The sequence below is a fragment of the Drosophila bipectinata genome, chromosome 2R (assembly GCF_030179905.1).
Source record: "Drosophila bipectinata strain 14024-0381.07 chromosome 2R, DbipHiC1v2, whole genome shotgun sequence".
In the NCBI taxonomy this organism is placed as follows: domain Eukaryota; kingdom Metazoa; phylum Arthropoda; class Insecta; order Diptera; family Drosophilidae; genus Drosophila; species Drosophila bipectinata.
Genome location: NC_091737.1, coordinates 22,253,885 through 22,267,258, shown reverse-complemented (window position 1 = coordinate 22,267,258; position 13,374 = coordinate 22,253,885). Strand labels below are relative to the sequence as shown.

General features: G+C 40.1%; 3 protein-coding genes across 4 annotated transcripts; 1 reads left to right on the top strand and 2 right to left on the bottom strand.

Annotated features, from left to right (window-relative positions):
- Positions 1-6,420: 6,420 nt before the first annotated feature.
- SkpB (SKP1-related B) lies at positions 6,421-7,286 on the bottom strand. 2 transcript variants are annotated; one of them, XM_017237876.3, is made up of 2 exons: positions 7,127-7,286; positions 6,421-7,057 (listed from the first exon to the last, which is right to left on the bottom strand). In XM_017237876.3, exon 2 carries the CDS (start codon positions 7,054-7,056, stop codon positions 6,571-6,573), a length of 486 nt encoding a protein of 161 aa, XP_017093365.1. In that variant the 5' UTR covers position 7,057; positions 7,127-7,286; the 3' UTR covers positions 6,421-6,570. The 2 variants fall into 2 exon arrangements, with proteins under 2 accessions (XP_017093365.1, XP_017093366.1); XM_017237877.3 differs by having other exon boundaries at positions 6,421-7,073; positions 7,127-7,277.
- A 940-nt stretch (positions 7,287-8,226) lies between these two features.
- Smyd4-4 (SET and MYND domain containing, class 4, member 4) lies at positions 8,227-10,728 on the top strand. Its single transcript, XM_017238431.3, has 3 exons — positions 8,227-8,794; positions 8,851-9,974; positions 10,037-10,728. The coding sequence occupies exons 1-3, from the start codon at positions 8,531-8,533 to the stop codon at positions 10,371-10,373; spliced, it is 1,725 nt and encodes a 574-aa protein (XP_017093920.2). The 5' UTR covers positions 8,227-8,530; the 3' UTR covers positions 10,374-10,728.
- OSCP1 (Organic solute carrier partner 1) lies at positions 10,708-12,311 on the bottom strand. The gene is made up of 2 exons (XM_017238432.3): positions 11,795-12,311; positions 10,708-11,608 (listed from the first exon to the last, which is right to left on the bottom strand). Exons 1-2 carry the CDS (start codon positions 11,907-11,909, stop codon positions 10,776-10,778), a joined length of 948 nt encoding a protein of 315 aa, XP_017093921.2. The 5' UTR covers positions 11,910-12,311; the 3' UTR covers positions 10,708-10,775.
- Positions 12,312-13,374: the final 1,063 nt, after the last annotated feature.

Genomic DNA, 13,374 nt, shown 5'->3' with positions numbered 1-13,374 from the left:
CGAGTGTCGACGACATCGTTTGTCGGGCAAATTGAAATTTTATTATATAGTCAGCTTATGTGTGCCCGATATTGTGCGCCATGCATAAAGCACATACAATAAATTCTCATTTTGTGTAACCAAACAGCAACAACATCAAGATTAAGTTTGAGAAAGAAAAGGTGGCCGAGGTGGAGGCGATGGCGGAGGGGAAAGCCGGTTGATTGAATTGACACGACAGCCCGCCCGCTGTCTCCATGCCCCTTGCCCTCTGCCACCTGCCAGCTGCCACCTGCCACACTGCCTGCTTCAGCCACTGGCCCAATACTCACCTGATCCAATTCAGGCTGAAACTACTCCTCTTCGTATTTTTTATTTTTATGGGACAGCCACCGTCGTCTCACCTTTGATATTTTAAGCGGGATAAAGAGACACAGCTGAAAATTGAATGAAAATATTAAAAGAAAAAAAAATGTAAAAATAACGTACATAAATGATTTCCGTTGACTGGGAAATTTCATTTATTTGTGAATAATTTCATTTAGCCCATAATTTCATAACGCGCTGACATTTAAAAGCGGATAACGGCCTTTTCACAAAATCTGCGCCAACATGATGGAAGTTGGTCAAATAATTTTTGGAAATCCATTAAACATATACAGGCGTCGAAGCTCAAAAAAGGATATGCCCATCCTTTTTCGGTTGTTTGTTCCTTTTGCTTATTTTAATTTTCTTATGCCCATGAGCCTTTTTTGCGGGAACAGCCCAAAGGCAAAGGCAACAGCAAAGGGGTCCCGGAAGGTGGACATTTCCAAAGGGCCTCCTAAGATTTTGAAGTGGCCTTTTATGGCTGCTTCCTGGGCGCATCCCTGCGCAGGGATGTGCCCTCTCCACCTGTTGCTTTATCCGAGCCGCCTCCCACGACGCAAAGCAATTTTCTACGCTTTTTTTCGGTGTCCTCATTAATATAACACAAGTTGACGATGTCAAATGGCTTTGCCTTTGGCAAGCGACATCGCTGGAGACCCGCGACTCTCAAGACCCTCAAGTCTTGAGTGCATAAAGGTCAGCGCATAGTTGCGATGTTGAGGTTTCAGGATCCGATGCACTTTCCACCTGCCACGTGTCATTTACTTGGATGAAGGGAAACAAATGCCACATGCACAGAGAACAAAAGTGTTCAAAATTATAGACAAAATTTACAAGCAATTTTCTTCAGTTATTTTGGTAAACTACTAGTTTTAATGCAAGTTATTTGTCCTTTAAAATTTTCAATAAAATTACAGACCATTTTCCAATGAATAAAAGTGATGGGTTAGTGCATTGTTTTAGCTTTGAAAGTGCAATCTAATGCACAGGTGCGACAGGTGTCAGCAACAGATGCGGTTTACTTAGAAGTTTTTTGGTGAAGGTGGCATTTACATCCACCCTTTAAAGGCAAACACTCTTGTAGCTACATGAAAAGCAAAATAAAGGATAAAATGAAAACATTTTAAAAGTTAAGCTCTCGTATCTTAAGAGGGCGACAAAAAATTGCAAAACAATAAAATATTCAGGTCTCTAAGAATTAGTCACGCAAATACCCAAACAAAAGCTTGCATGGCAAATGAAAATATAGCACCAGAGATGGGGAGCCAGTGTGGGCGGAATGGCAAATGAAAGGAAGCGGAAACGCTCCAGCAAAAGATCCGGCAAAAACAAACAAATCTACACTCACACGTGGACAACACGTTTATGAAGTCAGCAACAAAAGTCAGAAATAATAACAAGCTGGCGGAAAAGCTTGTCGTTGTCTCCGCAGTGCCCTTATCCCTTGGACTAGTTCCCTTCCTGCCGACCACCTCTGTACTGTTGCACGCTTTGTCGTTTACAGAGACCAGGCGTGACACAGATGTTGCACTTTCAACACGTCAAACACACACGGCCACTCTCTAGCAAACAGTAGTGATGCCACAAATGGTGGCACATTTTTTAAAATATAATATAATAAATATTTAATAAATCAGCTTAGCATTCTTTTTACAAATGATAGGCAGGAAAAAAGCCAGATAACTACTTTTGAACAACATGGCGTATGAGTAATTTTCTGCAACAGAAGGTCTTACCTTAATGGTGTTTTCAACATAGTGATTTATTTTGAATATTATTTTACATTTTTTTAATTTATTTTACAGAATCATATATTTTCTATTAATGTTTTTAAAACCAAAAAGGTAAACATCACTGTCACTTACACATGTGCATAAATACCCATAGTCTGAGGTCGTTTCTATGCCGGCTATCCTCCTGGGTCGCCAGTATCCTTGTGTTAAAATCAGCCCGTCAGTTGCACAGAGTCGAGTCCTTTTTCCGAAGTTCCGTTTCGAGCCTGAGTGCAACTGCAGAAAACTCGGACATCTGTTTGCACTTTCAGCCCGTTTCTACTGTCCCCTTTTGTTTGTTGATGGCCAAAGCTCAGGACGGAGCCAAAGAGCATGGCTAATAATGTCTTGCAGACAGGAACAATAATACTGCATTTTTCGGTGGAAGTGCCTACAGCACGAACTAAATTATGTCCTGCATTTCACACCCACGGATCTTCCTCAACTCAAAAAATCAAAGCTCTGGCCTTTTATTCCAATTTATTTGTTGTGTGGCCCATTTCACGCAGCACTAAAATGTGAATTTTTTCGCCAGCGGGTGTAGCACGTTGAGTCAAGGAAGCTCAAAGCAAAAGGAAATTGCTTTTCATTTTATTAAAAAAAATTATTTTTTCCAGCACAAAGACCTTATATCTGTTGGTTTACTATTGCAAGTTTTATATACTCTTTTAAATATAAAACTCTACTATCTCATTTTTGTGACAAGGTTTTTAATGGGAATACTGGGAAAAAGTGGAAAAATTCAAAGTGTTTTTGATATTTTTTTTTTGTAAAAAAAATCCGAACTTTTGATACACTTTTTCTTAAATATTTTAACTATTTTACAACCGATGAAAAAACTGAATACCAATTATGAATCACCACTCTAATCTCCCGCGATCTGTATCAAACGATAAACCAAATCTTCGAAAAAAAATTTTCGTAAAGTTTTGGCTAAAATTATGATGTTACCCCTTTAAAAAATTTCGAAAAATGGGTCAAAATTTGTGTTGCCATTTTTTGATTGAAAACTATGCTACTCGGAGTTCTAAGACTGGGAAAGTATAACATTTGTGGATCCGCCAAATATTAGCCAAGTTATGAATATTTTTCCATTAGGAAAAGTGGAAAAATGCGATGTGATTTTCATATTTTTTTATTTGAAAAAAATCCGAACTTTTTATACACTTTTTATGAAATATTTTCACTATTTTGCAACCGATAGGAAAACCGAATACCAATTATGAATCAAGACTCTAATCTCCTGCAATCTGTATCAAACGATAAACCTAATCTTCGAAAAAAAATTTTCGTAAAATTTTGGGCAAAATTATGATGTTACCCCTTTAAAATTTTTCGAAAAATGGGTCAAAATTTGTGATGCCATTTTTTTATTGAAAATTATGCTACTCGGAGTTCTAAGATTGGGAAAGTATACCATTCGACGATCGGTTAAGAATTGACCTCTTTGGGGCTATTTCCCTGAAAAAAATATATGTAAAATGGCACTGAAATAATTTTTCCATTTCTTATTAAAGTGTATCATAAGCTTTAGCTTAGACCGAATATAGCTTACCAATCTTGTTCATGCGTACATACATACATACATGCGTGTATATTTTAAAGTGAAAAGGAAAATTCTTCTTTGTTTCGCTATCTTACGAGTATATTTTTTACAATTTTTTTTGCGGTATTGGTCCTGGGGGCATCTCTGGATTTTGGTAAATTTGCAGCCAGTTCAATGCACAGCAGCCGAGTTGAAAGGTCGCCCATAAAGATTTATGTCCAGGTTAACTTTAGCTTCGCTCTTACTTTGTGAGGGAGTCATATTATTGGCTTTAATGGCAACTTAGGAAAAGTAATTAGAAGTAATCAAATCGCATATAACATTTGTCTCAATAAAAGTTGCCAAATTGCTGATTAAATTAAAAGTGACTAAATGTTATTGTAAAAGTAAATCAAGTAAGTATTATAAATTAAAAAAAACGTCTAATTAATTGAATTTTTATACCCTTGGAGAGGGTATGATTGTTTTAAGTTTAAGTATCAAAAATCATTAATCATTAATTGATTAAAGTAAACAACATTAATCGTTATATAGTTAAGGGGTTATATACCTTTTAGAGCGAAAAAATTGAGGGAACTTTGGATTTTTATTTTAGGTGTGTAGCAATTATTTTATGACACTGAAGTTATTTTTTATTGATAGTACATATTTTGATCGAAACAATAAGCGTTTGTTCTTGAAAAAATATAAACAATTTACAAAGTTATGGCAATTCTCTCGGAACCCTTTTTTTTCTAGCGGCTTGCGGTGACCACGATAAAAGTCCAGCAGGTCAACCAAAATCAAAAAACCAAAAATTTGTTATTAGTATAATATTATATCCAGTTCGTGAACGATTATTTTCAAGAATATTTGGTTTTTTCTGCATACCGTAAACATTTTTCCAAAAAATTGATGTTTTCAGTTCTAAACATTTTATTCAAAAATTTTTATCTGCGAAATTAAAATGGACACAAAAAAACTGAATCGTTCACGAACTCGGCACAATCATTACGAATAATTAAAAAAAAATTGAAGAAGATCGATCAAATAGTTCTTGTGTAATCGTGGTCACAGCGAAGGCACTTTTGGAAAAACACGACTTTGAGATAATCGCATTCAAAGTAGCTTGACGCTGTCCGCAGCCGTGACGAACCGCGCCTCAAAACGCTGTTTTCCTATCGAACTATTATTAGGATCTCCATGAAACTTTGGGAAAATATTCTCTAGGGGATATACTTTAGGATTCAGCAAAAAAAAATTTTTCGTTTTGTTGAAGAAAAAAAAGGTATATAACCCCTTAAAACTAAAGCCTAGTACTGAGTTGACGAAAATCCGCTCTTGAAATTCCGCTTGCGAAATTGCACTTTATTCGGCTGCCGAGGTAGTGTGACCAAAACAATGAAGAAATAAGGTAATACTGAACAGCTGTTGTTTGTAAACAAAAAACAAATAAGCAAAAATGAATTCAAAACGATTGGATGTTGGTGTTTTGTTTATGTATTTCGCCGCTAAGGAGCTGATTAAGAAATAGAAAACTGGGTCAAAATCAAAATCCAAATCAATCACAAATCATTTCAATGCCATTTTATGGCATTAAAATGTCCCTTCGGGACGGCCAAATAAATCTTCCCCAATTTCCTGGATGGAAGTAACTTAATACAACAAAAAAAAAAAAAAAAATGCCCCTTGTGGGTCAAATCTCATATTATGGGCTTCGTCTTGACCGCAGAAATTCATTTTAATTTGTCCTGGCGCGTCGAAAATGTTTCGGGCCGACTATTTTTTTGTTTGGTCAATTGACCCTCCATGTCGCTCCTACACAAATAATTTGAACTATTTATTTTACCTCCCCGAGAGCAGCTGTTTATTTTTTTTGATCCGGCAACACGATAAACATCGATAACAAAAATTTTCGTCAACTCAGTACCCGCAAAATCTAGCAGGCAAAAATTTCTTCTTCTTTCCTTTTTTCCACCGTTTTTTTTATATGGAGTTTGACAGCTGTCACTCGTTGGACAGCGGATTTTCGTCAACTCAGTACTAGGCTTTAGATTATTTAGCTTGGCAGTGGAAACAATATATCTTTCATGACAAAAGCTTCAGTTATACGGTCACACCCCACAGCTGATTTCACAACATGGACTTTGTTTACAATTTTCCCAAGATTTGTGTGAATCACAGAATGCCCTTTTTGGTTTATAAAACCTAGAAGGCTATGCTCACCTATTCAGAACATCATTCAGAAGTCTACGTCAATCCAAACACTGCCATGGATTCGAGCACCTGTCATAAAAGATCGCCTGAAGCTGGAGACTGGCGGGATGGACCGTCCATATCACTTCTCTACGATTTCATTGCCAAAAACGTGTCCATACCCACTGACTTTGGCCAGTTGGTTGCATACTTGATACTTCTGTTGGTGTCGTGGTACGTACTCGTATTCAGCGTCAGATTCGTGCTCTCCCTGGTGAAGCCTGTGATCATAGTGGTGATTGGCCTGTTCCTGTTCCAATTCCTGCGCAAATTGGACTTTGGAGACACATTTAATCAACTCTTTGAAATCGTGGGCCACATCTGCAGTCTTGCAATCGCTGCCTTCGGCAAATTCCTAAAAATATTACTAGATATTCTACGATGATCACCCATACATTCCTTTATTAATCCCCTATTGATCAAATTTGTAAATGATTGTTGAAAATAATTAAAAGTTACTGACAGAGTTAAACAAATGGTTTACGTGGTCTTCCAGATATCAATTATAAGCAAGGTACATAAGCCACATGTAAAAGTTTATTTAACATTATTTAGAATTTTTTATAAACAAAATGGTTTACGTGGACTTTACGTAAAAGTGCGTTTTACATGTTTTAAAATTTAGGTGTTCTAATTTGGTTATCAGATTCAATTTTTTTGTTGAACGCATTACTTCTCCTCACACCACTCGTTTTCCTTGCGCACCTTCTCTTCCTCCTGAGGCGAAAAGTCGTTGCTGATGGTAAACGTGTCGCGAATCTCCTGCGGCGACTTGCCCTTGATCATATTGGCCACAGTCTTACAGGTCACATCCAACAGGCCCTGGATGTTTAAGTAATTGGCCGCTAGGATGAGCTCGAACAAAGTGCCCTGATCGACTTTCAGAAAATCGGCGTCCCAAGAGGAAATGTCATCGGTACGCTTCTCCTTGTTTTCATCTTCCTCGGTCACCTGCTGATCATCCTTATGGTAGGTGGCCCAGTGGAGAACCTTCTTAAGGATCAATGAGTTGACGTTCGGCAGCGGTAGCACGCTGTTATCACTCTCATCGCCCAGATCCTCGAGCGCCGTGCGAATCGTCTCCGAGCACTTGGCAATCTCTTGTTCGATGTCGAAGATCTCCTTGTCGGAAGACTCAAGCCGAATGATAGGCATGCTGTAATGATGGACCCCTTCACGGTTTATTCATAACTCCACCCACGCGTTTTTAGTTATTTTTACTTACCTTTCAGCTTGTTGTTCTTTCGCTTTGAAACTGTTTGATTTATTCGCAGTGGCGCAGACGAAAAAATAAAATACACGGGTGGCTACTTAGCTCTGGCCTACTGGCTAAAAATAATATTCTCTTGCCTTCAACTTGAACCGAATGCCGGGTGCCTAGCATTCAAAGGGGATGCTTTTCAGACAATATATTTCGACCGATATATTTCTTGAAGAATCCGAATCCAGACTCGACACGTTATAAGTTTATCAGTGCTTCCATAAATTTAAACCAGAGCCAAGGCTGGGCAGCCAGCGCGCGCTGCTGACTGGACGTCAGGTAGGGATGCTAATTTTAGCTGTTTTTGAAAACTTATTTGCTTTCAAAACTAGAATTTCATTACAATTTATTTGCTTTATTGCTAAAATAAGGGATTTTAAGATTTTAATATTATTTTTACCTTAAAAAGTTTTAAACAAAAAGTTTAAGGAAAGTTTTAAAAAAGGGTAAATTGGCAACACTGTATCGGGTATTAGTTTTAATTTACCTTTACATTGTTCGATGTATTGACTTTTGCCATTTTTATAGGACCATTAAAAACAATATTTAAAAAAATAATATTATGTATAAAACTATAAACAGCGCAGTCTTTAAAACATTGTTTTAATATATTCAACTGTGGAATTATTTGATTTTGGAATTTTTGAACACTGAACAGAAAAAGTTATCGTTATTCGATTTGTTTTGAACCGATTCGCTCTTTGTTAGCGGGTCAATTGAAATGCGGGTAATTTTTATGAAAATATATTTTATGAATACGAAAAACTAATGTGTTCTTTATTTGTTTAAGCAGTGGCTTATCTTTCCTGGGGATTTCAAACAACTCACAAATTTCCTATGGAAACTTGGCCTCTATTAAATTGGCCACAATTTTAACGACAAAGAATATTTAGCCCTTGTTGGTATATTGGATGTGGAATTTTTTTCTATCTGTTAATTCAACATCAATGGATATTTAGTTAATACAATTTTTTTAATTGGTACAAATTTTAGCGTTTTTAATCACTACTCTTAAAGTGCATGCTTGCCCGCATATCGATATATTTACGTATTCGATAGAGTAATTTATCGGAAAAAATGCCATCTCTTCGAACTCTAGCGGAGATTGGCCAGGAAATATAAATAACATTTTAATCGCTCTGCAGATATTTGGAATTGCGCGGACCCGAAATTATCTGTGAAATCACAAATTACCGGCTAGCAAGTGAGCCAGCCACCAAATTCGCGGCAGCGGCAGAGGGGCAAACAAACCGATTTTGCGGCTGAAAAAAACAGGCGGCGGCGTCGACACGCGGAAGGATCCGTCCGGAGCAATCTGCAAGGTCGGAACTAAACTGACACCTTACACTGGGGCAATAGGAACTCAATATGGACGTGTACGACGTGAGCGACGATCTGGTCAAAAAGCTGAATGACTGGAAATTAATCAGCATCATCTCCGGCAAGTTTAACGAGCTGAAGGAGAACTATTCGAAGGTTAACTTTGTGGAGCATGCGCTAATTGACTTTAAGTACATGGAAAAGATCTTCCTGAACGTAACGCTGCGGGAGGACAAGTGCAATAAGCGCAGTGTGGAGTTCAGGATGCTTGGCAACGAGCAATTCTCTCTCAAGAATCGAAAATATTTTCAGGTATGAGGAATTAAATTCCAATTTTATCGAATTAATATTTATGAAACATCTTTTAGGCCCTGGAGCTGTACAATAAAAGCATATGCTATGCCGAACCCAATTCAGAGCACCTGTCCATAGGCTACGCCAACCGGTCTGCGGTTCTGTTTGAATGGAAACGCTATAGGGAGTGCTTGGCCAACATCGAGCTAGCCCGGAAGGCCAACTATCCGGCAAGACTGAGCCACAAGCTGGACAAACGCGAACGGGACTGCCAACAACTGCTGGAACAACAACCGCCAGACGTGGTTCCCATTGAGTTCAAGATGAACTTCGAAGCGCACGCCCAGGTGCCGTACATCGCCGACTGCCTGGAACTGCGAGAGTCCGCCGACGAAGGCCGGTTTATAGTAACCAATCGCGACTTGGTCGTCGGTGATCTAGTAGCGGTGGAACAGCCTTTTTGCTCCACATTACTTACGCCCATGCGGTATATCCGCTGCGCCACTTGCAAACGGGAGAACTACCTGACCCTCATCCCCTGCGACAGTTGCTGCTCCGTGATGTTCTGCTCGGAAGACTGTAAACAACAGGCAATGTCTACGTTTCATCGCTTTGAATGCCCGATAATTGATTTTCTGCACCGAATGTTCAACAAGATCCACGGCATCGCGCTCCGGACCACGCTTGCTGCCCTGGACCTCTATCCGACCATCGAAGAGCTGATGGCCTTCTGTGAACAACCGGAGAACCAGCACAAATGCGCCTTCGACCTTGACTATGGGCAGCTAACGCGGCAGGAGCAGTACCGGGCCATCCACGGGCTGGTGACCAACCAACATCTACGCTCCGTCTCTGATCTCTTCCAGCGTTCCGTGGTTTGTGCCATAATGAAGCACTTCATCATCGAATATACGCCGCTCAAGGACCATTTAGGGGGCGAAGACGGCCGAAATTTCTTCACGGATCTGCTGTTCCGACACCTGCAGACGTCTCCCTCGAATATGTTCGGAATCGATCTGGTGGAGCAGGTTAATGAGACAAAGGACGACCAAACGCATTCTTCTGGGGCTTATGCCTTCCTCTCCCTTATCAACCACTCGTGTGCGCCCAACACTCTGCGAATATATGAAGGGACCAAGGCATACCTGTTCGTTTTGCGGCCGATAAAAGCGGGCAAAGTTCTCTACGACAATTATGGGTAAGAAATTGGACGAACCCATTCAAAGAATCTTATTTAAATGATCATCTTTGTCCTTTTAGCGCACACTTTGCCATCTTTAACAAGCAGCAGCGACAGGACACTCTCTCCATGCAATATAGATTCGACTGCAAGTGCGAGGGATGCGAATTGGACTACCCGACGTTTCTCCAAATGTCGCACAAGGCGTCAGTACCTTTGGTAACGGACGATCCGGACATGAAGTCGTTGGGTGCTTACAATTATGATTTTGCGGTTAGCAACTACCGGAAGTATTGTGACTTCCTTACGAAATACGGCGATGCATATCCGTGCAAGCAGATCAGCTCAGCGGAGGAGTGCCTCAAGATGGCCCTGCATATCATGGTGGACGCAGTGCCGTTGAAGGCGAAGATGTAATCGGAACCTGCCCACCATCACAACTAACACACCGCCGCCACCACCACGGACGAACTTTTCCTTTGCTGACAGCTAGAGCGTATTAAGCAAGAGACACACAATTAAGGAGAGTAATTGATAACTATTAATGTTGTTGCCATAAGTTTTGTAGCATAGGCAGCATGCACTAATTTTTTATATTTGTAATTGTACATTTCGACCCCTGGTTCTATTTTACCCTGCACCATATTCCCCTCTCTGCCCCCCATATTTCACAAGTCGCAAGCTCAAAATTCTAACGTTGATTTATTTTTTGATCACAACAATGTCTTCGATGAAAACAAAACAAAAAAAGAAACGAGAACTATACAAATCATTGAGTTTTTTTTTAAATAATTATTTAACAAAAACCCACTAGATCAGCTAGTGCATTTTGCTGTACAAGTCGAGCAGGTTCTGGTTCAGAATCGATGTGCCACCCTTGCACTCACCCGACGGTGTTGTGGGCTGCAGCTGGACAAACTCGCATCCGGAGGAGCTGGATGTGGACGTCGGCTCGTCAAAGAGCACGTTGCCGAATGCCTGTTCGAATTGCTGCTGGAACTGGCGGGCGTTAATGGGCTGCAGATCCTCGCCGGACGAGGGATTGATATTCAGCTGAGCCGCCAATTGGTCCATGCTATTGGGTTCCCGTTTGGCCCGCTGCTCCTGCTGCTCGGCGCTTTTGATGTAAATATTGTCCCCAGCCGACTGGACGTAGTCCTCAAAGTAATCCTGGTCCACATCAGGAATGAAGCTGCCATCCATTGCCTGGAAACCCAAACGGATCAGCAGGGATATTTTGGTGTTGAAGCATTGAAGCCAGGCTCGATTCGTCTGATAGATGGACTGTTGGGCCTCCTCCCCACTGGCATTCCAAAAGTCCAATAGGGTGTTCTTTGTGAAATCGATCAGCATATGTCGTTTGGCATCCGGATAAAGCCTGTTGATCGCTTCCAGGTGCCGGAAGGTGATCTCCAGGAGATGATGCTGGTGACGGGACACAAACAGCTGCCATTTGTAGACCATGGTCATGAGATTCCACAGCTTGGCCATCGACTGCTCGTCCAGTCGCATCAAGGAGCAGGTGGCGATGTCGTTCAGCATGAACTTGCAGTGTTCGGCAGTCAGAAGCTGGGCATTCGTGTGTTTGGATCCATTGAGCAGAGAGTCGATAAACTTGGGCTCCAACATCACCGTGGTTATATCGTGAATAACTTAATAAGAAAAATTATATTAATCAAAAAGGCTTTTTAATGTTTTCAATAATTTTTGAGAGCTACTAGACTGAAGGATGTTTTCTTAGAAGAACTAAGTTTCCTAAAGCTATAACTATAACTACGAGTACAAGTTATGATGACGTGTTTTCTAGATTGTAGCTTAGATTATGAGTTCATTCTTACCCTGCACCGATTTATCCTCGGCAATATTCTGTGCCTTCAACCTCTGGTCAATAACGTATAGCATCTCGCAGCCAAGGTTGACCAGGAGAAATACATTCGCCCGAGGATTGGCCATCGTTCATTTCAACTTGAAGCAACGGTTGACGAATGCGAACTGAACTCCTGACCCGAAGACATCGCGGGGCACGCAAGGCCAGGAGCCCAAACCCTCGCTCACACACACCAAGTTGGCTTATTGGATTTTTGGTTTCCGTGCGGACGTTCGCCATCGTGCCACTGCCACCTTGTGGGCCGGTTGACGGCTTTATGAGAGCCCCGGTAACGTCTTTCAGTGCAAACAATAACAAAAAGGCAGCGACAGAGCAGGCGACGTGTATAATTATGGCAACCCGGCTGAAGGGGTAGCCCTGGCTCCCAGGACCTCCACCTGCACGGAGCACTAAAAGTTATTGATTTGTAAATTTCCATTTAAAACGCAAAGCCATTATCATGAAAATTATGGCAGCCGTTTGAAAAGTTAAAACGCCAGAGTGTGAGCTGCTGTCGCTGGAATTATCCGGTCATTATATCAATATATGCACAGACATATATATAAAAGTTTCAACTGGCTGCAGTGCTGTCTGCTAATTTGACGACCGAGTGGGGGGTGCGGTTGTTGGAGTGGTTTCTCCCACCCTTCTCCCACTGGGAGCCAAGCACCTGCGGCGAAGGTTGGCCGGAAAGGATGCCGGAAGTTGCGTGATTTCCCGGGCCACAAGTTCATGTTTGGGTTAAAAAAAAGCCACTTAAAAAGGAATACAATTTTTTTATTTAAAAAAAATTTTAAAAAAAATTCTATAGCTTGTTGAAACAGTTATATCCTAAAATGTTGTATAAATCAATGTTCTAGGTTATTATTTTTTAGGAGAAATGGTCAAATTAAGTTCAGGAAAAACTATAGTATAAAGAATTGTATAAATTGTGGTTTTTCTCTCTTTGAGAGAATTACAATCTCAGAAATTAGAGGATGCGCCTACAAGAATTAATTATTTGAGAATAAGTCCTTAAAATTTCATTTAAAAGCCTTAATTACCAATGATGCGGGGTTGCTAAAGAAATAGGAATGGATTTGTTTTTAGGATATCAAATGCCGCTACTTTGGAGTTCAATAAATAGACAAAAAAAATAATTGTTATCTGTTTTCGGAAACATTTTTTAAATCTTCTTTTCAATTGGCGGCATACTTGGCAGTTTTGCAGCACTGGTGACCAACTAAAACCAAGTTGGCAGCTCCAATCAAATTTGAATTTAAAATATCTTTCTTAAGCAATGATTAATTTCTTTTTAAATTGAATAACTTTTGTTAATTTACGTTTTATACAAATATTTAGGAAATATAAAGACAAGATAATGCCGGATTATTATAATTCTTCGGACTGCAACTATCAGCTGGGCTTCCCACATTTCAAACTAAAACCACTTAAAAATAAAGGAGGATAATATAAATGCTGCAATTTCATTGAAAATTATTGTGAAAAACGTATCTTGCAATGGATTTCCGTCCTGAATATAAGGGAAACCCCACCGATAACATCGATATA

What these genes read in the sequence shown, in the direction of transcription:
- Smyd4-4 (XM_017238431.3), top strand. Translation starts at nt 8,531, where the DNA reads ATGGACGTGTACGACGTGAGCGACGATCTGGTCAAAAAGCTGAATGAC. An exon ending in AGAATCGAAAATATTTTCAG is followed by an intron (nt 8,795 to 8,850) that starts GTATGAGGAATT and finishes AACATCTTTTAG; the next exon opens with GCCCTGGAGCTGTACAATAA. An exon ending in GTTCTCTACGACAATTATGG is followed by an intron (nt 9,975 to 10,036) that starts GTAAGAAATTGG and finishes TTGTCCTTTTAG; the next exon opens with CGCACACTTTGCCATCTTTA.
- OSCP1 (XM_017238432.3), bottom strand. Translation starts at nt 11,909, where the DNA reads ATGGCCAATCCTCGGGCGAATGTATTTCTCCTGGTCAACCTTGGCTGC. An exon ending in CGAGGATAAATCGGTGCAGG is followed by an intron (nt 11,609 to 11,794) that starts GTAAGAATGAAC and finishes TTTCTTATTAAG; the next exon opens with TTATTCACGATATAACCACG.
- SkpB (XM_017237876.3), bottom strand. Translation starts at nt 7,056, where the DNA reads ATGCCTATCATTCGGCTTGAGTCTTCCGACAAGGAGATCTTCGACATC.